The 27,157-nt window shown below is 48.6% G+C and overlaps 2 protein-coding genes across 2 annotated transcripts; one reads left to right on the forward strand and one right to left on the reverse strand.

Annotated features, from left to right (window-relative positions):
- The first annotated feature begins 868 nt into the window (after nucleotides 1-868).
- LOC127308828 (catalase isozyme 2) lies at nucleotides 869-3,211 on the forward strand. Its single transcript, XM_051339731.2, has 3 exons — nucleotides 869-1,011; nucleotides 1,265-2,674; nucleotides 2,914-3,211. Exons 1-3 carry the CDS (start codon nucleotides 997-999, stop codon nucleotides 2,971-2,973), a joined length of 1,485 nt encoding a protein of 494 aa, XP_051195691.1. The 5' UTR covers nucleotides 869-996; the 3' UTR covers nucleotides 2,974-3,211.
- Nucleotides 3,212-14,675: 11,464 nt separating this feature from the next.
- On the reverse strand, nucleotides 14,676-15,830 carry LOC127310768 (uncharacterized). Its single transcript, XM_071822018.1, has 2 exons — nucleotides 14,951-15,830; nucleotides 14,676-14,875 (listed from the first exon to the last, which is right to left on the reverse strand). Exons 1-2 carry the CDS (start codon nucleotides 15,828-15,830, stop codon nucleotides 14,676-14,678), a joined length of 1,080 nt encoding a protein of 359 aa, XP_071678119.1.
- Between the last annotated feature and the right edge of the window lie 11,327 nt (nucleotides 15,831-27,157).

Here is a 27,157-nt window from a genome sequence, read left to right on the forward strand (position 1 = left end):
TACAAATATGTTTGGTAATTGTTTAAATGGAGTAGATAGACAATCTAAAGCTTTCATCCATATTGAGGTTTCTGCTTTATGTTGGTCTATTTGGAGAGCAAGAAATGATATTATTTTTAACAAAAAACAATCTTTTCATTACTTGCAGGTTATCCATATGATGGCGCACTCAGTTCAGCTATGGGCTCTCCTTTCGCCGGAGGGACGGGATGCCATTGTTTTTGGATGCACAAGGCTCCAGAAGGTCGCTCAGGATATTTTGTGGCAGGCTGGCTGGCGTCATACTAGGAGGCTACAGTGATGTGTAGTTTTACTATGTTCCTTTTGTTTCGCTGGTTGATTTTTATATCAACTATAGGCGATGATTGAGATGTTCGAGATGTAAAGACTATTTACAACTACGTTTTAATAAAAGGCCATATGCATCATGATGATGCAGAAACCGAGGTTAAACTCCCCATTTCAAAAAAAGGCAATACACATGACCCGATTCTTAGACATATGCAACGTTCTCTGGGAACTTTCACTTAATTACATACGTATTACGTTTAGAGCATTGAGTTACGGTGGGTGATTGCAAATGGCCAAATGTGCAACGCTGGCGAGATCAGATGGAAGGGGATATGTATGCAGGCTTGGCATGTTGTGTACTTGCGCGACGCCGACGACGATGATGATGATGCCGGAGCAGCCACGATGCCTTGCACCTGCAACTGCAATTGTCACCGCTACAGTATTTCCACACGTGGGGTCCCACCAAACCCTATCCTCTCGTTGTCTTTTTGCCGGTACCGTGAAACCTGTCCGGTCCCTACCTGTCAGGGAGTGATCACAGCAGCCTGGCTATCACGCCACCTTCGGCCACGCCGTTATTTAAGGACTGCCTACAGCTCACTGGAGTGGCAAGGCAAGCAGAGTGACTGAGTGAGAGTGAGCTGGCCACGCTCCCCTCCTAGCTGAGCTGAGCTGAGCTGCTCCTCCGAGGAAGAAGGAAACATGGATCCCTGCAAGGTAGGCGGCATCAGATTAAATAATTGATTAGCATCACATCCCTGCAAGTACTTCCTAGTCGATGTTGAATTTAAGTTCTTTTTGTCCAAGATGCTGAATTTAGCGTGCACTGTCTAGTCCAGTTTTTGGAACAGAGCAATTTTGAGAGAATTCCTGACCATCTTCATAGAGTTCTTAATTCAGTGTACTACTACTCCCGATCGGTCTTAATTAATTCAGTTGCTGCGTGTTGTTGCGTGCATGGGGAGAGCAGTTCCGCCCGTCGAGCACCTTCGACAAGAAGACGACGACGACGAACGCCGGCCAGCCAGTGTGGAACGACAACGAGGCGCTCACCGTCGGCCCGCGCGGCCCGATCCTGCTGGAGGACTACCACCTACTGGAGAAGATCGCGCACTTCGCACGCGAGCGCATCCCGGAGCGCGTCGTGCACGCGCGCGGCGCCTCCGCCAAGGGCTTCTTCGAGTGCACGCACGACGTCACCGGCCTCACCTGCGCCGACTTCCTGCGCGCGCCCGGGGCGCGCACCCCGGTCATCGTCCGCTTCTCCACCGTCATCCACGAGCGTGGCTCGCCGGAGACCATCCGCGACCCGCGCGGGTTCGCCGTCAAGTTTTACACGCGCGAGGGCAACTGGGACCTGCTGGGCAACAACTTCCCCGTCTTCTTCATCCGCGACGGCATCAAGTTCCCCGACGTCATCCACGCCTTCAAGCCCAACCCCAAGTCGCACGTCCAGGAGTACTGGCGCGTCTTCGACTTCCTCTCCCACCTCCCCGAGAGCCTCCACACCTTCTTCTTCCTCTTCGACGACGTCGGCATCCCCACCGACTACCGCCACATGGACGGCTTCGGGGTCAACACCTACACCTTCGTCACCCGCGACGGCAAGTCACGCTACGTCAAGTTCCACTGGAAGCCCACCTGCGGCGTCAGCTGCCTCATGGACGACGAGGCCACCCTCGTCGGCGGCAAGAACCACAGCCACGCCACCCAGGACCTCTACGACTCCATCGACGCCGGCAACTTCCCCGAGTGGAAGCTCTTCGTGCAGGTCATCGACCCCGACGAGGAGGACAAGTTCGACTTCGACCCGCTCGACGACACCAAGACCTGGCCCGAGGACCTCGTCCCGCTCCAGCCCGTCGGCCGCCTCGTCCTCGACCGCAACGTCGACAACTTCTTCAACGAGAACGAGCAGCTCGCCTTCGGCCCCGGCCTCGTCGTCCCCGGGATCTACTACTCCGACGACAAGATGCTGCAGTGCAGGGTGTTCGCCTACGCCGACACGCAGCGCTACCGCCTCGGACCAAACTACCTCATGCTCCCCGTCAACGCGCCCAAGTGCGGATTCAAGAACAACCACTACGACGGCGCCATGAACTTCATGCACCGCGACGAGGAGGTCGACTACTACCCGTCCCGCCACGCGCCGCTCCGGCAAGCCGACCCGCCCAGCTTCCCCGTGCCGACACGGCCCATAGTAGGAAAAAGGGAGAAGACGAGGATCAAGAAGGAGAACGACTTCGTGCAGCCTGGGGAGAGGTACCGCAGCTGGGCGCCCGACCGGCAGGACAGGTTCTGCAAGAGGTTTGCTGATGCGCTGGGCCATCCCAAGGTCAGCCATGAGCTCAGGATCATCTGGATCAACTTCCTCAGACAGGTCAGTACTATTCACTAGTATATAAACCATCTCTCACTGCCGCTACGCTAGCTAGTGCTAAAGTTCATATGATTCATCAATTCATACATGCATGGATGATTTCACTCTGGAGCCTGCACGAGTTTCACACTCACTAACTGAATCTGGACTATATATTCAACACTCACTAAACTGAATTTGGACCATATGTTCCGAACAAAAAACTAACTGAATCTCGATTTATTTGGCGATCGATGCAGTGTGACGAGTCGTGTGGGATGAAGGTGGCCAACCGCCTCAACGTCAAGCCAAGCATGTGATGGATGGATCTGCAATGGACCGGTGTGTCTAAAAGTTTGACCTGTAAAACTTTGTGCTATATATCTCCCGGACCATCAATAAGAGACCATGTCCAGATCTACTGTACATGGATCAGGCATGGGATCAATTATCTACTGTGCTATTACAAAGTTATTATGTTGCTATCTTCTGTAATGTCGCAGTGCCCTTCCTGGTCCAGCTATAACTAAAGTGGGTAGTACTGTGCTTTCGGACCAACCTTATTTTCCCACCTTTATTCTGGTTCAGCTATTTCTTACTTCCGCATGAATTTTCTCAAAATCTCATTCACCTAAATCGTACCATTCTAAATGCCCAAATTTATGAAATAGAGTTTTTTTTAAAGATCGGAATCAGACAATCATAACAACAGAACTATATGAACACAAAGTCGTGGTTCCCGCTATTCCTTTTGCTATGGACGCCAGCACAAAACCGGAGGATATATCGTCGTACTTTAGGAACCTTTTTTTGGCAAATGTACTCCCTCTGTTGTTCCATACATATTAAACATGGTGGATGGTACCAGAGGGCACACGCTCCCCCCACGCTCTCGTGTCGTTCCCGCGTGCACAAATCCTAACAAGGAGTAGAACGCGTGGGCAACCCGGGGGTGATTCGTGAAAGTATTTTTTTTTAACAATTTTCTTTAGCGTTTCAAAGTGGGTTTATCATAGTTGAAAAATAATTGCCAATTTATTTGGAGTTCAAACCATAGAATGTATTGATGAAAGACAACATAAACATGTTGCATTGCTTTTCATTGTCGACCACAACGTTTCATTATATTCCGGAGTTCAGGTTTTAAATTTTGTTAATTTTGAAATTATTTAAGGAATTCAATAGAAATAAATACATGTGTTTAAACAAATTATTAATTTGATTAGTATTCTTACTCCCTCCGATCCATATTACTTGCCACTAATATACGTTTATCTGGATATATTTTAGTTCTCATCATTTGTACATATGATCCATTTAATAGAAAATTACTATAGGGGTTTTCCCTACGTTTTCACTATCAAAAAAAAAAAATTAAACTCTAGGTACATTCATACTAGTGGCAATAATATAAATCAGAGGGAGTACTTATATATATGGCTTCGTCAACCTCAAGATATGCCGGCTCAGTCCCTCGGAGGTGCTCATAGGGGTAGGGTGTGCGTGCGTGCGTTCATAGGGGTGTTTGTACGTGCGTGTTTGTGAGCGTCTGCGTTGTACTGTGTTCTCAAAAAAAAAAAAAAAAATCTGGGATTGAGGACTAAATGAATGTGTGAAGCATTGTCGGCCATTGTACTATATACATGCAAAAACTTACCTGTTTGTCTATATCTCGAAGAAAATAGACCAAATGGATGGCTAGATCTCAACAAAAAAAATGCACCGCTAGAGTTGCATTTCTCCAAAGGGCCACGACTTATTTGGTGTGATGTCACGTCACCTGTACTAGTGTACTAGGTTATCTTCTATGCGCATCATCGAGAGCCGGAGTCTAAGAAACTGATCCGAGGAGTCTTAAATTGACGAAGTGACTATATACGCCTCACTATTCTTTGCTTAGATGGATCCTTCGCAGAAAAAGTAACCTGGAAATGACAATTAATTGGATCTCCGCTGGAGAAACATGGAAATATGTGTGTTTTGCTTGACAATTTTATAAACCTGATGTAGTATTATTAAAAAGTAATGGAGCAGTACTACATGTCCGGAAATTCAATTCGGCTCCCGGGTGCATATGCTCCCTCTAGCAAAAAATCATATTTCGAAATGTCAAAAAATTTAGATAAAAAATCCTGCATGTACATATCCATAATATAAGTGTGTTTGTCAAGTTTCACGAAAAAACATCGTCAAAGAACCAGCCGCCTCCCTCTCCCGCCCCCCTCCCGGGCGGCGGCGGAGGCTCCTCCTCCCCCGCATCCCACAGCCGCCCACCGCCAGCTGCCCTCCAGCCGCTGCCACTGCCGGCAGCGGTCCTGGCCACGGCGCTGGCCTCGGCCCCGGCTCCCGTGCCCCGGCCCCAACCATGGTCCCGGCCCCGGCCCGGCTCTGGCGGTGGTGGCGGCACCCCCTCCAATGAAACGACGAGGGGGAGAAGAGGGTTTCCGCGGCGGCGTTCGATGGGAGGTGATCAAGCGCCGGTGGAGGAAGCCGGGCGGCACGGCTACTTGGCCGGGGCCTGAGGCTCTCCGTCGGTAGCCATGGAGGATTCGGTGGAGCGGTGGCGGCCTCTGCCCTCGGTAACGGTTCGGCGGTGGTATGCATGATCCGCGCCGCTGTCCTCTTCCCCGGTGATCCGGCCGGAGGGATTGGCGGCGTGGGGGTTGCTGATGTTGCTTTGTTTTTGGTGGCGGTCCTCGGGTTTCTCGCATGAGAGGATGAAGATCTTTCGGAGGTAAGTTTGCTTTGATCTGGCTGGAGAGATGAGTTCCGGAAAGCTCCGCTGGCGAATGGAACAGTGCATCTTTTGCCTGGAGTTTGCTGGATCGGGTGGTATTCGGTCGCGCGCATCCATGTTTTTATTCCGACCGTTTGGTTCCGGAGGGAGCGGCGCGGAGCTCTATTCTGTGTTGACATCAGGTGACTTTTTGGTCCATGGTGAAGTCAGAAGAAGGAATATCATGAAGGCCGGATTGGTGGACTGGCTAAAGGAGGTTTGAGTCTCCGTGATGCTGAGGGATCTGCTTGGCGTTCCGGGCTCTGCAGCTGTGGTATGCATGTGGGGGCGGCAGCACAGGGGGAGTTCAGAGTCTTACCTCTTAGGGTGAAAACCCAAGGTCTGGCCTTAACTGGTTGTGCCTGTCAATGATCTTGTTGGAGGCATTTTTTGAGAGTGAGGACTATCTTCAGGGTGAAATCCTAAAACCTTTCGTCGGACGACGACGGTGTTGGTGCACTGTTCCCTTCTTGGAGGCGTCGTTTTTGGAGAGTCTGTACTTCAGGTGTTGTCACGGTGGTGGTTGTATTGATGTTGCTAGGTCTAGAAGGCTGTAGGGAAACTTTTATTTCTTAGTTTTCTTTATTCTTTTTTGGCTGTGTGCATCTGTACTACCACTAGAGTGGGGCGTTGTTGCAGAGGCTGGGTGTAATTGGTATCTTCTGATATTAATATATTCCATTTATCTAAAAAAAACTAAATCGTCAAAAGAAGGGCAAGCACAAACATACAAACATCGCAATCAGTCGACAGTGAATGGATAGGAATTTAAAAAAAACCATAATAATCGGCACCATCGTGTAGGTGCACGAGCTTGACTAAAACTTCAAAAGAAAGATGACGAGGTGAGATTCGTCTCAGCGAAGGTACACGACAACAAAGCAACACCCATCCATCTGGATCGATCTTCTTGCTGTAGTGCTGGCCTTGCTACTGCATGATAGGATAGGAGCAGGAAGTTGGCGTACCGGACCACCAGGACCTTGACATACCTCCAGGCTCCAAGAAAATATCTCGTCTGTGCATCGATCGTGATTGAGTTATTCCAATATCCGATTCCATCTAGAACCGTGTACTTATTTATCATATTCTAAATCAATTTCTTACTTCCTCGAGAAACAAGTGATTTGAATTTGTATAGATTCCTATGTTACACACAAAAACACGTCTAGAGAAATACGGATCCGGACAAATCTCAGACACTTATTTCATTTCCGAACGGAGGGTGCAGTACTTTTTTACATAGGATTTATAGGAAATATGTGTTGATAGGACAACTAATAAGTTGAGAATTAATTCGGTATTCTGGATATGCACAATGGTAAATATTTTCTACTTATAGATTTGAGAATAGATAGGTAAAATCTAACCACACACGTCGACTCAAAATGGTAAATCTTGTTTGACCATTAATTTGGTCAATAAAATAAAAATATGGGTCATAATTTTCTTTAGAAAACTATTTTAAATATGAGTTCAATGGTATATCTTTATATTCTTACGTGGAAATGGATCGACATCCTTTCTTGGACCTAAACCAATGAATTAAAGGACAGGTCCCGCGAAGGAAGAAACCACTGCAGTGAAGTACATGAGCTGTGTCCTTGGACGACAGTGCCTGCTATATCCTATCCACCTAAACCTAATCATGGCATACATGGTATAGTAGATCGGACTGAGAGCGTGTGACTCAACAAGTTACCAGGTGCACCAGGCCGGGACCAAATAACCACACAGGCAAGCACGCGCTCGTAGCAATCCAACACATAGGGCGTGTTTGGTAGGCTGCATCCCACTTGGTTCGCATCGGGCCAGCAATTTTCGGCCCGCTTGGTTGTCTGGGCCGAGCTGCGTTGTTGCAGCAACCACTTCTCAAAGCAGTGTTGGGCCAGACCCTAGAGGAACGCCCGGTTCGGCAGTTTCCAGCGGTGCAGGCAAATCTCCACGTCCGCTGATGCAAAGTGGAATCTTCGGCGCACGGGTGGAGACGAGAATGGACATGGCGGGAGCTGCGGCGCGCATCGGCGAAAAGCGAAAAGGGGGGCGGGAAGGATTCCGTCACCTCCCGCCGCTCGCCATGGCCTATTTCTACCCCCTCCTCCACTGTCCCCCCCCCCCCCCCCCAAATTTCGAGCTCCTCCTCCCGTCGGCAAGAAGGTAAGAGGCGCACGCATCTCCGGTCGGTGACGGTTGCAGCGGCGTCGGCGGTGGCGAGTACATCTGGGATACCTCCTGGTCCAGCGCATCTTCACCTCCGTACATGACTGTAAGCCATCCCTTATCCCCGGACTGCGGTGATGTTTAGATCTAGGTTAGGAGTTGTTAGATCTTGCCTAGGGTTTTGTCTTGTAGCAGGGGTTAGTTCGGATTGTAGTGAGCTATCATGATCTAGCTAGGATTCGACATTTCCGTATGCTACTGCCATGATCTTACCTAGGGTTTGTTCTTATAGCATGGGTTAGTCCAAAATGTGCTCACCTGCAATGATCTTGCCTAGGGTTTGTTCTTGTAGCAGGGGTTAGTCCAAAATGTGCTCACATGCCATGATCTTGCCTAGGGTTTGTTCTTGCAATGAACTGCTTGTCTAATTTAGGATGTACTACGATGTGTGAGGACTCCTTCTGCGATGATTTTACCCAGGCGCTTGTCTGCGTTGGGGACTCTCAGATCCCTTCGCAAGTTCCCGATTCACAGCCCGCGTATGAGTCCAACACTAGTAGAAAAAGGCTCATTAGTGGCGCACCAAAAAGCAATTCTGTGGCGCATGGGCGGTGCACCACAGAATTCTCGCCACAAAAATAAGAATTATGTGGCGCACCTGCTCATGCGCCACAGAAAGTCTTATTTCTGTGGCGCACCGGCGGGTGGTGCGCCACAGAAAGCGAAAGTCTTATTTCTGTGGCGCACCACCCTCCGGTACGCCACAGAATTTTCTATGGTCGCCGGAGGAGGAGGAGCAACGGCGGTTGCGTCCGCCCGGCGGGGGATGAGCAGCAGCGGCGTTCGGCCAAGCGCCCGTGCGGAAGGAGTAGCGGCGGTGGCCTCCGCCCGGCGGGGGGATGAGCAGCTGCGGCCTCGGCCTCGCGCCCGTGCGGGAGGAGCAGCTTTGGCCTCCGCCCGGCGGTGGGTTAGCAGCGACGCCGGGAATGCGCGCCGTGAGGCTTTATCTCCGCGAGGTCCGCGACTCCCAGGCCAAGGTCGGCTGCGTCCCGCCCACCATCCAGCTTCGCCTTGCTCCGTCCCGCTCCGTCCAAGGTGTTGTTCTGCTCGAGTGCTCGAGCTCTGCGGCATTGCGACCATCCGTACCTCCGCTGGTTCTTTCTAAACGAGATCCTCCTCTCCGACGAGACTGCCGGCAACCTCACCGAGTCACCGCTCTGGACTCTGGAGGAGCACGTCATCAACATCAACCACATCACCGGAAGAGGCCCCGCCTCCATCCTTGTGGTCTGCTGCGCTTCTTGAGTCTTCCTGTCAGAGCTCAATGACCTCTACGCCCGAGTTCTTTTCGAGATCAGCGAGTGGGCCAGCCTTGATTTCTCAGGCTGGCACAGAGCAACCTCGCCGGGATGCAATGTGGAGAGAAACCAGAATGCACCGGCGAACGAGCACCGTCGCCTTCATCCCTTGTTTAGCTCAGGCCGCCGCCGTACGCAGTACGGTGCTGGTTCAGAACGAGTTCGTGTGCTGTAGAGAGACGGGGGGGGGGGGGGGGGTAGATGCTTTAATTCTTGGTCCCCCACGGCTGTATTCATACTTGTATTTCCCATATGTTAGAAGACAGACAGTTGCTGTTGTGGTCCCAATCTCAAAAGCTGAGGCCAATGAAAGTTTGCCATCTGCCGGGTTCATATGCCGCTCGGTGCAACGGAGAGTTTTCCACCACAACCATAGAAATTCTTCTTCAGACTAGGAACTTATCATTTACATGCCGGCTATCGGTGTACGTTGGTCGCATGAAACATGGCGTCCGAGGCAACCAAAGACAAGGCCGTCGGCTTCGGAGATGAGTTCATTCTCGACGAGATCCTCGCGTGTCGCTATGCCACGCGCGCTGGAGCTCCCGCTCACCGCTCATAACAATGCGGGAACGGCTTCTCATAAAATGCAGGAACGGATTCATTGGAAAGAACAACATTGAACCCCACAATGCAATGCAGGAATAGCTTCTTATAAAATGCGTCTTGTTTATCTCAAAGATCGAACTGGGAGGAATATCTATCCCAATGCCAAAAAAATATTTTACTACGTTTAGTAGCTTTTTAATGGCTTCTCTTGTCTTACCACGAATGAGTGGTTTTATCACAGAATTAGTACTATTTTTTGGACTAATCACTAGTCCAAAATTTATTAAGGAGAAGATCTAGATAATTTGGAAATGGGAATGTTCTGAATTCTTATTAACGATCACACATAACACAGTTCACACGATATAGTTCTGTTGACATGTACATGATCATATAATGTACCACAGATGACTACTTCAACTCGTCCAAAATGCCGATTGAAACGCCTCGAACCTTTTGTTTCTTTCGATGCCACCGCAACCGAGGCTGATCCATTCGCAGGGCTCCGGTGTCTCGTCCTCGTCCTCGCCCGACGAAACATCTGGCTCTTCTATTTTCGATAACATGAAGAACATGTCGCCCGTAGCCCTGTCTAGCTGCATGCTCTACAGAAAGAAAACGTTGATCGGTCAATAAGCCTATTCTGTCTGAAACGAGCAAAGAGAAGCAGTTCTAAGTAGCTGCTGTGGGGTGATAGATGCATGGGGATCTGTACGTACCAGGAGTTTGCAGGGGAGACGGGTCGGTTTATCACAGAGGCATTTGAAGAGCGCCTTCTTGGACGGCGCCGTGACGGCGATCTCCGGGAGGTCGCAGGGCAGAAATTTGGACCAGACGTCGTCGGAGTCGGCCACGGCGCGGAATGTCCGGGAGACAGCGGCCGCGCAGCAGGGCGTCGGGAGGTGACGTGAGAGAAATCACCGACGCCAGGAGCTCCTCCGGCAGGCGCTCGATGTCACGAGCGGCCGTCTCCATTGAAAAATCGCCTTCTTGTTCGAGGTGTAGTGTCGTTGCGCGATTGGTTCAAGAAACTAGCCTCTGCCGTCGAGTGCTAGCTAGTTCAACAAGCTAAACTAAGCTAAGCTAGCAGTAGCACACAAACGCACGCGCGCACGTTTATTGCTTTCAACTCACAAATCGGTACAAAGTTTGACGGCCTAGCCGTAGCTTAATTTATACGTATAGTACTATGCACTCTTGATCGACCTATACAAAGCGAGACCGACGATAGTCCGACTAGGAGTTGAACTACGAATCTACCCGGACATGAACTACATAACCTACGTGCACACGACGTCAGATCAGACACGAGTTGCAAGTTGGTCGCCGAGGAGCCTTTTTACTCCGTCCGCGCTCATTTTGTACTCCTGTGCTGATCCAAGTCGTACCTGAATCAAAATACGTCCGAGATGGACTACAACTCCGATCGAGATTTCCCTGTTTCCCATTATATATCTCCTCTTGATTTTGCGCGGCACAATGACAACCCCAATCATCGATTTTTTTTCCTGTTGGTGGGAGCTGTTTACTTTACTAGATCAACTAGAGTAGCATCCGTGCGGGTAGACACTATATCTATATGTATACTGCAAGATCGGAGAGAGATCGAGAGAGGTATGGGAGACAAACCTTCTCCCTTCGAGGAGGAGCTCGAGCCGTTGTCCATGGGGACGGCGCGAGTGGCGTGAGCGTGCGGTGGCGGCGGTGGCAGAGCTTCCCGTGAGCACTGCGCTAGCCCTAGATCGGTAGGGAATGTAGGTGGGGTGACTGGCGGCGCGGTGAACCTCGTACCGTGTGCCCCGGCCCCCACCTCTTTATATAGCGCAGGTCACAGGGGCCCACCAACCATAAGAGGGTTGGACGCCCCCGATCAGGGCGCGAACGAGGTCAAGGACTTGTTACCGATCCGTTGGAATCGGTGACGTGGAGATCATCCTAACATTCTCCCCCTTGATCTCAACTTTTCTTTTAACTTTATACTTTCACTTTATTCGTTTCATATTGGATTAGTTCATAGGGCATGTTTCATCGTCACAGCTCTATTGCCGATAGAATCAGACAGCCACAATGCACTTCTCTGTTTTGAAACAAATTCTTTTACTTTTGGGCCTCTTATGATCCAGGATAGGTAAGACTTTCCCTTAAACCCATGCCGGCTACGTGCTCCTTGAACACGCTGGGTGGTAAGCCTTTCGTTAGCGGATCCGCAAGCATATCTTTTGTCCTTATATGCTCGAGACTTATTGTTTGATCCTGGACCTTGTGTTTCACAACATAATACTTAACCTCAATCGGTTTCGTAGCATTACTCGACTTGTTGTTGTGAGCATAAAATACTGCAGGCTCATTGTCGCAGTACATCTTTAGTGGTTTGTCAATACAATCTACCACTTTCAAGTCGGGTATGAATTTCTTTAACCATAATGCCTGCCCCGTGGCTTCATAACATGCTATAAATTCTGCATACATCGTGGATGATGCAACTATGGTCTGTTTGGAGCTTCTCCACGAAATAGCTCCCCCTGCGAGGGTGAATACATATCCAGATGTGGATTTTCTATCATCTTTATCCCCCGCAAAATCTGCATCTGAATACCCTCTTATTTCTAGGAATCAGATCTTCTGTATGTTAGCATGTAACTCTTTGTGCCTTTCACATAACGCAATGCCTTCTTTACCATTTTCCAGTGTTCGAAACCTGGATTTTCTTGATATCTACCGAGTACTCCGGTGATAAATGCTAAGTCAGGGCGAGTGCACACTTGTGCATACTGTAGGCTTCCAATAGCCGAAGCATATGGAACCGCTTTCATTTGATCGAGCTCGTATTGATTTTGGGGACTTTGATGGTTCCCAAAACTGTCGCCCTTGACTATAGGGGCAGGTGTGGCACTGCACTTGTGCATATTATACTTACTTAGAATCTTTTCTAAATAAGCCTTTTGCGATAGTCCTAATACTCCATTGTTTCTATCTCGGTGAATTTCTATGCCCAAAACATATGACGCTTCACCAAGATCTTTCATATCAAAATTTGAGGACAAGAACTTCTTTGTCTCTTGCAGTAGACTAACATCACTGCTGGCAAGCAGAATATCATCCACATACAAGATTAGGAAAATATATTTCCCACTTTTAAACTTTGCATAAACGCAATTGTCCTCAATATTTTCTTTAAACCCAAATCTCTTAATTGTTTCATTAAACTTTAGATACCACTGTCTGGAGGCTTGCTTTAATCCATAAATGGATTTCTTTAGGCGGCATCCCATTTCTTCCTTGCCTTCCATGATAAAACCCTTGGGTTGTTTCATGTAGACATTTTCTTCTAAATCCCCGTTTAGAAATGCCGTCTTTACATCCATTTGATGCAACTCTAAATCAAAATGTGCAACTAGTGCCATGATGATCCTGAAGGAATCCTTACATGAGACCGGAGAAAATGTCTCATTGTAATCTATCCCTTCTCTTTGTGTAAATCCTTTTGCCACAAGTCGTGCTTTGTACTTTTCGACATTCCCATTGGAGTCATATTTTATTTTGTAGACCCATTTGCAGCCCACTGTTTTGGCTCCTTTAGGAATATTCTCTAAGTCCCAAACATTGTTGGTACTCATCGATCTCATTTCGTCTTCCATGGCCTCCACCCACTTTGATGAATCTGGGCTTCTCATGGCTTCTTCATATGAAGTGGGATCACCTTCCATATGAACTCTTTTACGTGTTGTAAACTTTGTAATCAGTCGAAATGGCTGATTTTCTAGCTCTTGTAGACCTTCTAGGGGCCACATTCTCTTGAGCATTCTGTTCCTCAACTTGTGGCTCAGCTTCGAGGTGGTCGTTGTTGCTCCCTTTCATGCTCAACAAATGGTTCATTCGTCTCCTGACGGACAGGTTCCGAATTTTCACTCATCGTTGTCATGGGTGGAGTCACAACAGGCGCTTGCACCACAATCGCAGGGATCGTCGGTACAGGTGCACATGGTAGCGCAAAAAATGGCTCCTGAGTCATCGGATTGGGTGCATGCACCCTCTTCTCCTCAAGATCAATTTTCCGAGCTACCATGCTCCCCCTCATCATTTCGTCCTCTAAGAAGACAGCATGTCTCGTTTCCACAAACTTTGTATATTTGTCTGGACAGTAGAAACGATAACCTTTTGACTTTTCAGGATAACCAATAAAATGGCAACTGACTGTTTTGGTATCTAACTTTGCGATATTTGGATTGAATACTTTGGCCTCAGCAGGGCTCCCCACACTTTCGTGGTTTAGAGAAGGCACTCTCCCTGTCCATAGCTCATACGGCGTTTTGGGCACCGATTTGCTTGGTACTCTGTTTAGAATGTGAATAGCGGTTTTTAACGCCTCAGTCCACAATCCCAATGGTAGGGTGGAATAGCTCATCATACTGCGCACCATATCCATAAGGGTACGGTTGCGCCTTTCAGCTACCCCATTCTGCTGAGGTTCGCCCGGCATCGAGTCGGGCGACTATTCCGAGTCTCTGTAGGAACCTTGCAAAAGGTCCAGGGACTTGGCCATATGGAGTATGTCGACCGTAGTACTCCCTCCACGATCAGCACCTGACTATCTTTATTCTTTTATCATGCTGATTTTCAACTTCAGCTTTGAATATTTTGAATTTATCCAACGCTTCTGTTCTTTCTTTTATTGGATAAATATAACCATATCGGGAGTAATCATCCGTGAATGTTATGAACGAATCATAGCCATCCACACTTTTCACCGGAAATGGTCCACATATATCGGTGTGAATTATTTCTAGTGTTGCTGTGCTTCGATTTGCACCCTTTTTAATTTGCTTTACAAATTTTCCTTTAATGCAATCGATGCACTATTCTATGTCTGAGAATTCTAATGGAGGAAGAATATCATTTTTAACGAGTCTTTCTATTCTCCCCCTCGAAATATGGCCTAGGCGACAGTGCCATAATTTCGATGATTCATCAGTTCTTTTTCTTTTCTTTCCTTCTGTTTCCGACGAGGATATTTGTTCATTCACTTTACACACAGACATTACTTTTTCACGCAAGGACAATAAATAAAGCTCATCATGGAGTATAGCAACCCCAACATAAGAATTATTACACCATATGGCACATTTGCCATGTCCAAAATAACATTGATAACTGTCTTTATCTAAGCGCGATACACTTATTAAATTTCTATGTATGGAAGGAACAAATAAGACATCTCTAAGGTAATAGTCAAGCCATCAGCTAGCTCCAAGAGGACGTCGCCAACAGCTTCAACTTCTGCTTGAATTCCATTCGCGACTTCAACGCATCCTTCGCCTCTTTTCGTAGTCCTCGTCGAATGGAATCCCCGTAAAGAATTTGCAACATGAACAGTTGCACCTGAATCAATCCACCAAGTAGATTTCGAAAACTGTGTATACAGGGATTCATTTACAAAGGAAACTAAATTGTTACCTTTCTTTGCCATTAGTTCTTTCAGAAAAGCAGGGCAGTCTTTCTTGTAGTGCCCAGTCTTCTGACAGTGAAGACACTGATCTTTGTTCACTGGCAATGGCCTGGGCTGGAACTTCTGCTGATGCTGCATTGGGGCTTTACCATATTGCTTTGAAGGAGAACCATTGTTGCTTGGTGTGAAGGGCCTTTTCTTATTGTCCTTCACATAATTGATGGTACCTCCATTCTGTGCCTTGAGTCTATCCTCCTCTTGCACACACATGGCAATGGTCTTTTCAATGTCCCATTTCTCAGGGCTCATGTTGTAATTGATGACAAAGTTTTCAAACTGTTGTGGCAATGAAGCCATCACCAAGTGAACCAGAAGTGCAGGCTTCAGCTCTGTGTCGGCATCCATGGGCTTCAGCTTTGCAGCCATGTTGCTCATCCTGAGGATGTGCTCCCTGATGCCATGTGCACCTCCAGTATACTTTTCTGTCACCAGCTGCTTCAACAGCTGGGTTGTATATGTCTTTGAAGAACCAGTGAACTGGCTCTTTATCTTTTCTAGGTACTCCCCAGCGGAAGTACACTCTGTAATTGAGCCCACTATAGCGTTCTCAATTGTATTCTTTATGAAAGCCATGCACTTTTTGTTGGCAGTCTGCCACTTTCTGTTCTCTAAGGCGTAGGACATCTCCACAGGAGCATGGTCCCTTTTCTTTTGAGCCCATGCATCATCAGTATCCCCGTCAGCTCTGACGGGGTCAGCAGGCTTGATGGGCTGCGGTGTGTCAACCACCCAGTCCACCTCAGCACACACGAAGGCGAAATCCACCTTCTTCCTCCATTCCGTGTAGTTATCCCCTCTAAGGGTGGGAACATCTTTGATGCAGCTCATCAAGTAGAACCCTCATGAAAACCACAAAGAAGTGAGAACAGTACAATTGCAAATTATAATCCAACGTTGGTCCGAATTAAAACATGCAACTGTTAATGCAAATAAAACTATATCACCGTTGGGCAGAAATAGAGATAAATGCACATATCATTGCAACAAAACATGGTCATGTCATTAATAACGTTGGTCAAAAAATAACAGAACCATAATTGTCACAATAACTACTTTTCATTTTGCATTTAAAAAATGCTTCTTTTTACTATTTGCAGCGGAAACTATGAATTTAAACTTTAAACTTTGAACTTTACAGAGACATTTCCTTTACTTTTTAATTTCTGAACAAATATTTCGTTGGTCCTATTTATTCAGAAAAAACTAGACAAAATTTTGGCCAAAAATGACCCAAAACTGCCTAAAAAAAAGCCTCTGTAATTAAACAAAAAACTGTGCAAAACTGTAAAAACAGCCTGTTACTGTTACTGCGCACGCGGCCCGCGGCCCAAGCGGCCTGCTCGCACCGAGCGGCATGCAGCAGACGCTGCGCCCACGCGGCCGAGCGGCGCACAGGCACGCTGCGCCTACGCGGCCTGCCAACGCTGCCCGCTAACGCTGCCCGCGGCTGCCGCCGGCGCCCACGCTGCCCGCACACATCGGTGCCCACGCGGCGGCCTCTCTGGCCGCCGGATTCGATCCGACGGTCCCCCTTCTGTTTCGGCCGATAAAAGGGTGGCCAACGGCCCAAACCCTAACCCTAAGGCCATTTTCCCCCTCTCAGACTTTCCTCTGGCGGCCGAGCGACCGAGCGCCGCTTCGGCAGCACGCTGGCGGCTGCGACGGCGCGCCCGGCGGCTCCTCGCGCTCGCTCGGCAGCCCCACCGCCCCTTTCTCGCGCGCACCGCCTGCGCTCTCCGGCGGCTCGCGTAGCCGCGCCGCCCAAGAGGCTCGTCGACGGCGCCGCCCGCTTCTTTTCTTTTCTTTCTTTCCTCCACCAGATCCCGCGCGCGGCCAAGGAACGGAGGCAACAGCACACGCTAGCGGCGAGCCCCCCTGTCCCCTTTGCCGGCGGCGCGTGCACCCGAAAGTGGGCGCACCACCGTCAAAGGGCGCAGAGGTGGCTCCTTTTCCGCCGACGTTGCGTACTACGGTAAGCCGGGTAAGGCTCTTCTTTTCTTTGCCCCGCCTTGCTTGCGCAAGTGGAGTGGCTCTTCTTCCCGATGCCTCGGCATGCCGATGCGCATCGGGATCGAGAGGAGCGGCGCGGCCTTGCGGCGGCGCTAACTGTGCCGGCGAGCCCGAGGGCCTCGGCCGGTGTACTTTTCTTTGCATCAGGGAGGATCTAGGATTTCTCTTCTTTCTTTTCTACCCGAAAAATAAACACGAGATCTACATCTAGAAGCCGCTCTGATACCAATGTTTACTTTACTAGATCAACTAGAGTAGCATCCGTGCGGGTAGACACTATATCTATATGTATACTGCAAGATCGGAGAGAGATCGAGAGAGGTATGGGAGACAAACCTTCTCCCTTCGAGGAGGAGCTCGAGCCGTTGTCCATGGGGACGGCGCGAGTGGCGTGAGCGTGCGGTGGCGGCGGTGGCAGAGCTTCCCGTGAGCACTGCGCTAGCCCTAGATCGGTAGGGAATGTAGGTGGGGTGACTGGCGGCGCGGTGAACCTCGTACCGTGTGCCCCGGCCCCCACCTCTTTATATAGCGCAGGTCACAGGGGCCCACCAACCATAAGAGGGTTGGACGCCCCCGATCAGGGCGCGAACGAGGTCAAGGACTTGTTACCGATCCGTTGGAATCGGTGACGTGGAGATCATCCTAACAGGAGCATCATCTAAAGGCCTGTCCGTCGGGGCACGGTTGTTGCAGCAAATATGGCGTCCGGAGCAACTGAGGAGAAGGCAGTCGTCCTCGGAGACAAGTTCGTGGTGGACGAGATCCTCGCCCGTCTGCCGGCCTGCGCCGCCGTGCGCTGCACCGTGCTCTCCAAGCGTTTCCACCACCTCCTCACGAGCCCGCAATTCTGGCTTCGTCACCGACGCGCGCCCCTGGAGCTCCTCCTGCATGTGGTGCCTCCAATGCCACACACCGACATCACGACCTTCTCCTTCCACGTTGCCGATCCCACGTTCGTCATGAAACACACTGTCATGGATGGAAATAATCAAAACTTGTCCGGTACCTAGTGTAGACCGGTTGGTTATTCCCATACCTAGAGTAGTAGTTTGTATCCAAGTCAGTAACTCAATATGCTAGGTTGAGTCGGTTTCTGTTTCCTTTTACGTGTTAAGCAACCGCCTTTGGCTGCTATAAATAAAAAGCAAAAAAATACTGATGAAGCCCAAGGGCAGAGGAAAACCAAATCGTGTTTCGTGGATTGTCTTTGCTCGTCCAATCGGCTGAAATCGATCAAGCTGTGTGCTTGGGTGCTTACCTAGCTTTTGGCACGTGTGTTGTGCGGCATAAGTCTAATAATTGGTATCAGAGCCGTCAGGTTCGACGTCGTCGGGAGGAGCGAAGACCAAGATCATGGCTGCAGCCGGAGGTATCATGTTTGGCCAAGTTCCAATGCTGATGAAGAGCAACTACTCGATTTGGACGATCAAGATGAAAGGGTGCGCGGTGCAAAAATCTGGAACGCGATGGAGCCGGAAAATGGCAAGACCGTCGACGAGACGATGAATCAGAGATCTTAGACGGCCATCTATCAAGGTGTCCCTGACCTCCCGCACCCGCGAGCTGCAACTATCGCACCCACGACCTCCCACACCCGCGACCTGCAACTTCCCGCACCCGCGTGATGGCGCCGCGCCGCGCTGGGCGGCCGCCACCCTCCCCTTCTTCGACCCCCTCCTCAACCTCCCCTCCCGTCGCCGCCGCCCTGAGTGTCGACGGGCAAAGCTCTGGTGGCGTGGCGGCGGCGGCGGTTACCTCGACGGCGACCCATCGCGGGGGCACGATCTCGTTTTGGCGGCGGCGCCTACACCTGGCCGATGTCGACGGTGGTGTCGTGGCTGGCGGCGGCCGGAGTTACTCTACGGCAGCAGGCGGCGGCTCCAGGCCCCGATCTAGGCCCAGAAGGGCTTAGTTGGGCTGTAGGAATGGTGCTTGCTGTTTCTTGTCCCTCGTCGGCCGCTCGCACAGGTCTCCCTGGCTATGCTCACGATACGAGGTGGTCGACTGTCCCCGGCATGGTGGTGATGGCATCCTTCTCCGTCGAAGGTGGTCGACCGGGTGGTCCCGCCGAAGAGTTCGGGTTGACGTGGCAGCCGGTGAAAACCGTGCCTCGACTTTGGTCTTGGCAGACGATGGCGTCCTCGTTTGGCGTCGTTACCTTGTTAAAGGCATTGTCTTTCCTTGTTTCGTTATTTCACTTGGGAGCAGCGGATCCTGAAGGTTACCGGCGGGTGGCATGGGGGCTACTGGCTCGGCTTTCAAAAAGGAGCTAGTCCTAAGGTCTCTCTCAAGCCAAGGCGGAGATCTGTTTGATGCATGTCTTCATTGATCTGGACGAAGTGTCGTGTTCTGGAAGGCTCCGCCGGCGAACACAACTGGACAACTCATGCCCGGAGATTGCCGGATCGGATGAGATTCGGTCGCGCACAACCATGTTTGTTCTGACCGTTTGGTTTCAGAGGGAGCGATGCGAAGCTTTGTAGTCTGTTGCCATCGTGGAACATGTTGTAGTACCATGGTGATGTCAGTAGTGGAAAATGGCATGGAAGCCAAGATCTGTAGACAAGTAATGAGGGTTCGAGTCCTGGTGGAGGGTGGAGATGTAGGATTGGCTTGGTGATTTGTGACTTGGATCAGTGGCATCGGCAAGTGGGGGGCGGCAGCACAGGAGAACTTCAGTGTCTAATCTTCGGGGTGAAACCCAAGGTGTGGCCTTAATTGGTTGAGCCTGTCAATGGCCTTGTTGAAGGCATTGTTTTTGAGAGAGCGGACCTTCTCCAAGGTCAAAACCTATGATCTATGATCTGCGCGGCGACGGCGCTTGTGCACCGTTCCCTTCTTGGAGGCACTATTTTTGGAGAAGATTGATTTCTGGTGTTATCTTGGTGGTGTTTGGTCAGCTGCTACAAGGAATAGATCACTGTAGCGGGACTTTTCTTTTTCGTAATTCTTCCTTCTTTTTTTGTTGTGTGCATCCATGTTGCAATTAGGGCACTGCGTTGTTGCAGAGGTTGGGTGTAATTGGTATCTTCGTGATATTAATATATTCCCTTTATCTAAAACAAAATCAAGGTGTCCTAGAAGATTTGATTCCCTTGATCGCTGAGAAGAAGATGTCCGCGGAAGGTTGGGAGGCGATTAAGACAAATCGGTTGGGAGATGATCACATCAAGGAGGTGAGGGTGCAAGCACTCAAGTCCGATCAATAGGCTTCATATGAAGGACACTCAATCAATTGGCGACTTTGCTCTGAGGATGACAACCATCACCAATGACATACGTCTGCTCGGTGAAAAGTTAGGATTCAAACTCTGTCATGAAATTTCTTTGAGGCGTGCCGGCCAAGTTTCTCGAGGACGATTTGGCAAATTTCTTCGAGGCGTGCCGGCAAGTTTATCGAGGCGTGCCGGCAAGTTTATCGAGGCGTGCCATCCGCAACAGAACAATTTGGCAATCTCAGGACGATGACCATAGAGGAAGTTACTGGGAGGCTGAAGGCTCACGAAGAACGTCTACGAGGTTCCGTTAAAGAGAAAGGTGATGAGCAACTTATGTTGACCAGGTCGCAATGGTTGGCGAAGGAGCGAGGACGCCCCTGCGATAGATCGACAGTTAGATGCTATAATTTTAAAATCTATGGACAATGCGCGGGAGTGTCCTAAACCAAGGAAGGAGAAGGTGATGGTGAATCTCAACATGGCGTGCGATGAGGATGAGCCAGCGTTGTTCTGAAGCTGCGACAAGGTCAATCTGTATCATGTTTTTTCTTCTCTTTATGTCGTTGAGTTGGGTCATATGCATGCGTCGATGGGGAAGCTTAGCATGTAGTGGGACAGTGACCAGTTAAATTAGTAACGACGTGAAGACTGATGTGCGTCCAGTATTACACGTTGCACGCGAAGATGCGACCGTTTGGGCTGGTAGTCCAAATCATGCGCTGAATCGAGTCGATGAGATGGCAAGTTCGGATTAGAGGCAGATTGTTGGAAATAATCAGAACTTGTCCGGTACCTAGCACAGACCGGTTAGTTATTTCCATACAATGAGTCTTTTTTTTACAGCACATAATTTTATCACGAAACATTTTGGGCTAAATCGCCCATTACAGCATTATTTGCGCACACGGGCACCTCATAATCCCAGACAAAAAAGAGTTTACATCACATTTAATACCCTATTGAGCAAGTGCATGGGCAAATTTGTTTGTACTCCTTCTACTAAACCTGATAGAACAAGAGGAGAACCATGTACGTCATTGAATTTTTAGATCTTCAATGACCGATGCCTGCCCAGAAAAATCTGGCTTCATGCTATTTAACGTCGTAGCTAGTAAAAGCGAATCAGTTTCAAAAACCACCTTTATCACACCCAGTTCTGTAGCGAGATCAAATGTTGCTTCCATACCTCTTAAGTCTGCCGTGAAAGCATCATGAATTGCTCCAAAACATCCCGCCCTCGCCGCAACAACTTCCCCCTCCGACGTCCTCGCCACAACACCCCAACTTCCTTTCTATCAACATATGCTCCACCAATATTGAATTTTATATCCCCTTCTGGGGGTGGCCTCCATTTGCACTCACCCGGGTTGCTAGGAGAATTTCCCTTGGTGTAACAGCTCAAGAACTCCGCTGAAGTACATTTTATATTGTGAGCTTGATCAATAACTGATGTAGGTAGTTCTTCTTCTCTCACTATGTTTCGTTCCCTCCACCATAGCCACCACATAGTAATAATCTTTAAGTTTTGTTCCTTCCACAGTTTCCAAATGATATCCATAGCATCCTCTATGCTGCTACACGGCTCCAGCTTTACCCGAAGATTTTCATAGCCTAATTCTCCCCCTAGAATTTTGACTACTTTGCCGTTTACAATGAGTCTTAGGAGTACTAGTTCGTATCCAAGTCACTATGCTAGGTTGAGTCGATTTGTATTTCCTTTTAAGTGTCAAGCAAAAGCCTTTGGCCGCTATAAATAAAAAGCAAAAAATACCGATGAAGCCCACGGGCAGAGGAAAACCAAATCGTGTTTCGAGGATTGTCTTTGCTCGTCCAATCGCTTCAGAGGTGTACGTTTCCGGCCGGCCGATATGCCAGTTGAGCTAGCCGAAATTATTCAAGCTGTGTGCTTGGGTGCTTAGAGCATCTCTAACAGAGCCCTGAAAGGTCTAAAATTGAAAAGTAACCGCTAGTTTACGGGTTCGGCGGAAATACGGCGCCGATCAGTCACCGTAAATGAGGCAAAACCGAAAAAAATTCCAGACCGAGACCAAAAATCCAATTATGCATGTATTTGTAGGGGGCGAACGAGCGAACCGAACGGTGGATCCATATCTAGGGCGCGCTGAAATTTCACCTCACACAACCGCTCAGTCTCTCCCTCCTCCCCCGTGCCGCCAACACACTCCGCCGCCGTGACCGTCGCACCGCCCGATTCGGCCAAGCCCGGCATCCCGGAGCTAGCGTAGGTCGCCTCGCATCCCGCCCGTGGTTCCTCGCCCAGCTCCGGGTGCCGACGCCGCCGCGCCAGCCGGGTCGAGGATGAGCTCCGCCGACGAGTTCATCGACGTCGATCTGTCTTATTTGTCGAGCTTGGACGATTCTGACCTCTACGAGCTGCTCCAGGACGATGAGGTGGAGGCCACCATCCTCCCTCTCTCCGTCAAGGAGCTGGAGGATCGCGCGCAACAGCTGAATCAGAGGCGCGGCTCGGTGAGTGGCCGGAACCACATCCAACGGAATCGCCTCCTCAGCCACGAGCAACTGATGGAATCGCCTCCTCTATTTTGTACGAGGTATCACATGTGCTGTAGTTTGTTCGTCAAAATCGTGAAGGCCTGCGAAGCCAACTCAAATTACTTCAAGCAACGTCGAAATGCTATCGGCGTGATGGGTTTCAGCCCCTTTCAAAAAATCGCGGCTGCCATGATGATGATTGTGTATGGCATCCCTGCGGATTACACCGATGAGTATCTTCGAATTGGTGAAGATACAACCACGGAGTCCGTGCGTAGGTTTGCTCGCATGATTATCAAGTTGTTTAGGCCAACCTATCTTCGAGCTCTCAATGAGGATGACACAAAAAAATTGATTGAGATAAATGAGAAAAGAGGTTGGCCTAGAATGCTTGGTAGTCATGATTGTATACATTGGACGTGGAAGAACTGTCCCAAGGCATGGCATGGACAATATTGTGGGAAGAGCAAAGATGCTACCATTGTACTTTTTGGTTTGCCGTCGCATCACAAGATTTGTGGATTTGGCATTGTTTTTTTGGTTTGCCTGGAACACTCAATGACATCAACGTGATGCAAAGATCCACTTTATTTGCGAAACTAGCAAATGGGAATGCACCCACTTGCAATTAGAAGGTCATGAACAATGAATATACAATAGGATACTATCTAGCAGATGGCATCTATCCGGATTGGGCAACTTTTGTGAAGTCTGTGAAGGATCCCAAGACAAAATAGAAGCTGAATTTGCCAAAGCTCAAGAAGCAACTTACAAGGATATTGAGAGAGCTTTCAGTGTTTTGTAAGCAAGGTTGCCATTATTCGGGGTTCAGCTCAGTTTTGGGACAAAAAAACCTTGTGAACATCATGACATGTTGTGTAATTCTTCACAATATGATCATCGAGGATGAAAGAGGGTTAAGCCTGCCCTGCTTCTACGACAACGTTGGCACCCGAGTTCAACCCCAATGGAATCCCGATCGCATTGAAGATTTCCTTGAAACACATCGGCGGATTGAGAATGCTATACCCATGCCCAGCTTGTTTATGATCTCAAAATACACCACTGGCAGCGACATGGTCGTCGCGCATTCATTTAAGTGTGAGAGGTATCATTGTTGAGACATTTGTTCATTTGTTTGATTGTTTGAAAACTATTGTAATTTGCTTGAGACATTTGTTCATTTGTTTTATTATTTCAAAACTGTAGTAGTTTGGTTGAGACATTTGTTTATCTATTGTAATAGTTTTGATGATTATTTGATTAATTGTGATCGATTATTGTATGTTCATGTTTATACCATGTTGCATATAAATTCTATGAAAATCCAACTTTTACGGGTTCAGATGTCGCTGGCACAGAACAGAGCCTGTAAACCAAAACCTTACGGGCTCTATTCTGCGCCATCGATTTTTCGACCCGTAAACACGAGTTCGGTGAACTGAACTCGGTGTTTTAAGTTTGTTTGTTGGGCTTTGTTAGATATGCTCTTAGCTAGCTTGGCACGTGTGTTGTACGGCGGAAGTCTAACAGTCATCGGCTCATCGCGGAGCACCGCAGCTGGTACGCAAGCACGTACGTAGTGGGTTAGTCCTCGTGTCTGCTACCCTGGTGAGGGATAGCCGGATAGTCGTGCATCAACGTCATTGTCTCTAACCCGGTGATAAAGGAGGAGGCATGCTTATCCTTGCAGTTGTTGTCCCCTGGCAAGCAGAAGGTGTGCCAATTTGTCTCGGGGTTTAGGTATGGACCATCAAGCAAGAGGTCTACAAGGCTCTCATACGTGAGGAGATTGAGGACGATAGCATGAGGTTTATGGTTGTATCATTGACTGCAGCGGCGGTCAAGAACTGAGGACGGTCTTCTCATACGATGTCTATATGGATTGTCAACATAACCTACACACGACCGACGACAAAATTTACTTCCTTATGTATGCAATCAATGTATTTGAGAATTCGGAAGACGTATTGGTTTTCGCTTTTGATGTGGACAAGGAGTCTGTGACCATGATTGCCACTCCGGAGGGGCATGATATCTCACGAATCATGATGTTGAAGTTACATGGCCACCCGTGCATCTACACGCGAAAGGGCCAAGACACCATGATCTGGTTACTCGCTACAGATCACCGGTGGGAGCAGCTATACATTTACTAGTAGAAAACAAGACTTCCGTCAAGCACCCCTGGGAGCTTTAGTTCCAGTTTAAAAATGAACCGAAATTAATGGGAGGCATTGGTTCTGGTTCATCCTATAAAGCCATTAGCCCCAGTTAGTTTATAACCTTTAGTCCTGGTTGGTATTACGAACCGAGACTAAAGGGGTGACGATAGGCTGCCTCCAAGGCAAAAGCCTTTAGTCCCGGTTGGTATTACCCTTTAGTCCCGGTGCGCCTTACCAACCGGGACTAAAGGATTTCTAGATTTTTTTTGTCTCCATACGCACCTCCACCTCCCCCTGGATCGCTTTTTTTTAGTTTTGTAAAATTAAATAAATTAATTATAATACAAATTAAAAAGTTAATATTTATTTATTTATTCAAGATTATTATTACATTATTATTTTTGTTTATTAAAACAATTATTTGATATTCAAACAATAAATAAGTGTGAATCGACCAACATGTTAATATGATTGATATGATGCTAGTATCAATAACATGCACGCGAAGCACTTGAAAGCGGGACGGGAAGAAACTCAGAAGTAAAACATCCTAGTGCTGGAGTAGTGGGAGGATGGGTGACCGAGCAAGAAGTTTGACCACACAGGTAAGTAATTTGATTAGAGATTAAGTGTAGTTAGAGACTAAACTTGGCCAATAACTGAAATACTAGAAATTATGAAAATAATAGAAAATAATTAGAAAACCAAATGAATATTTTTTTTAACGAAATAGCCTTCAGTCCGGTTCATGTTACAAACCGGGACTAAAGGTCCTTCGTCTCGATGCACGTTAGCCACCCACGTGGCGGGGCCTAGTCCCGATTTGTATTACAACCAGGAGTAAAGGGAGGGTCTTTGTCTCGAAGGTCTAGTCCCGGTTGCAAAACAGGAACTAAAGATCCAAACGCACCGGGACTATATGCCTGTTTTCTACTAGTGATTTTAGTCAATGAAAACTCTCCATGGGATGATAACTTGTTGGGTGGCTGGGAATGTGGAGATGGCCTTCTCTTCGCCAATTTTAGCTTTAGTGGTGCCTACTTATACAACCTCAATAAGGCTGCAGGGGAAGACAAAGAAGTCGGTGGCAGCGGCACCAGGCTGGTGGCTATGAGCTCGCTGAAAACCGAATACAAACGGAAAATTCTTACTCCGGAAAATCTGTGGGATTACCAGCCGACACTTATATCACCAGCGAGTATCATCGACGATGTTGCCTTCTCCGACTTCAGTCATGAGAGTGTTCCATCGGAGCATGAGTTGGATGGAACGTTCTTGGAGATTGTTGAATATGACATGAAATCTATTTACCTGTTGTACTATGGAAGGAGTACTAACGGACTACGGCGTGCCAACCGTGCTAGACGTAGCACATCTACAACTTTATTTCGTGTCCGCTAAGAAAGAGAGTTGTTTGGCCCTATATATAGTCCAAGGTAGTCATAGTACACCATATTGATAGCACGTAGAGGGTCTGTCCTCTCGTGTATTGTAATACTCCTCCAATTATAGTGATATGCCGCCGTGCGTTCAGTGGTTTTTTTCCGTTTGGATTTTCCACGTAAAAATTTGTGTTCTTGTTCGTTTGATCTAGTTTTATTTACACGATTTTATAATAAGTGGTATCAGAGCACAAGTTTTCAAGATCGATCCGCTGTCCCGGGAGATTTCTCCGTTTTGCTCCCGGGGCAACACCGCGTTGTTTTGGATCAAGCATAGCGTTTTGCAACATCAAGCAGCTACATCAAGGCGGAGCTACGGTTGTGGTTTGTGAGATCTGTTGGCAATTTTTCGTCGGCGTTCTATGCGTGCGCCGCTTTCGTGCGATCTAAATAGCTTCTGCCAAGATCGATAGAAGCAGAGTCACGGTTGTGGTTCATGGTGAGATTGGATCTTGGAGATTTTCGTGGTCGTCTGATGTGTCGCTTCTGCCGATCGTCTCTTCGTCAGATCTCAGCTCCAGCTTTTCTCCTGACTTCACTGATGATGAGTCGCCGAGATCGCCAGCATCATCCTGCAATTTTTCCGGCCGTGTGCAAGTCCTGTCCGCGACGATTTCCAATCCAGCGCTACTTTCCATCGGTTCTGTAGAGAATCGGTTTCTGATGTAGCTGTCCGGCCAGACGTATTTACTCAATAAAGCTCTACATCGTGATCACACGGATCAAGTTCCCAGGTGAGGCATCAAAAGGCGATCAGGTTCCCAGCCTAATTCACGTGGTGAAGTGCAGATTGATTCTTGATCTCC

Source organism: Lolium perenne, chromosome 6 (genome assembly GCF_019359855.2).
Source record: "Lolium perenne isolate Kyuss_39 chromosome 6, Kyuss_2.0, whole genome shotgun sequence".
NCBI classification, from domain to species: domain Eukaryota; kingdom Viridiplantae; phylum Streptophyta; class Magnoliopsida; order Poales; family Poaceae; genus Lolium; species Lolium perenne.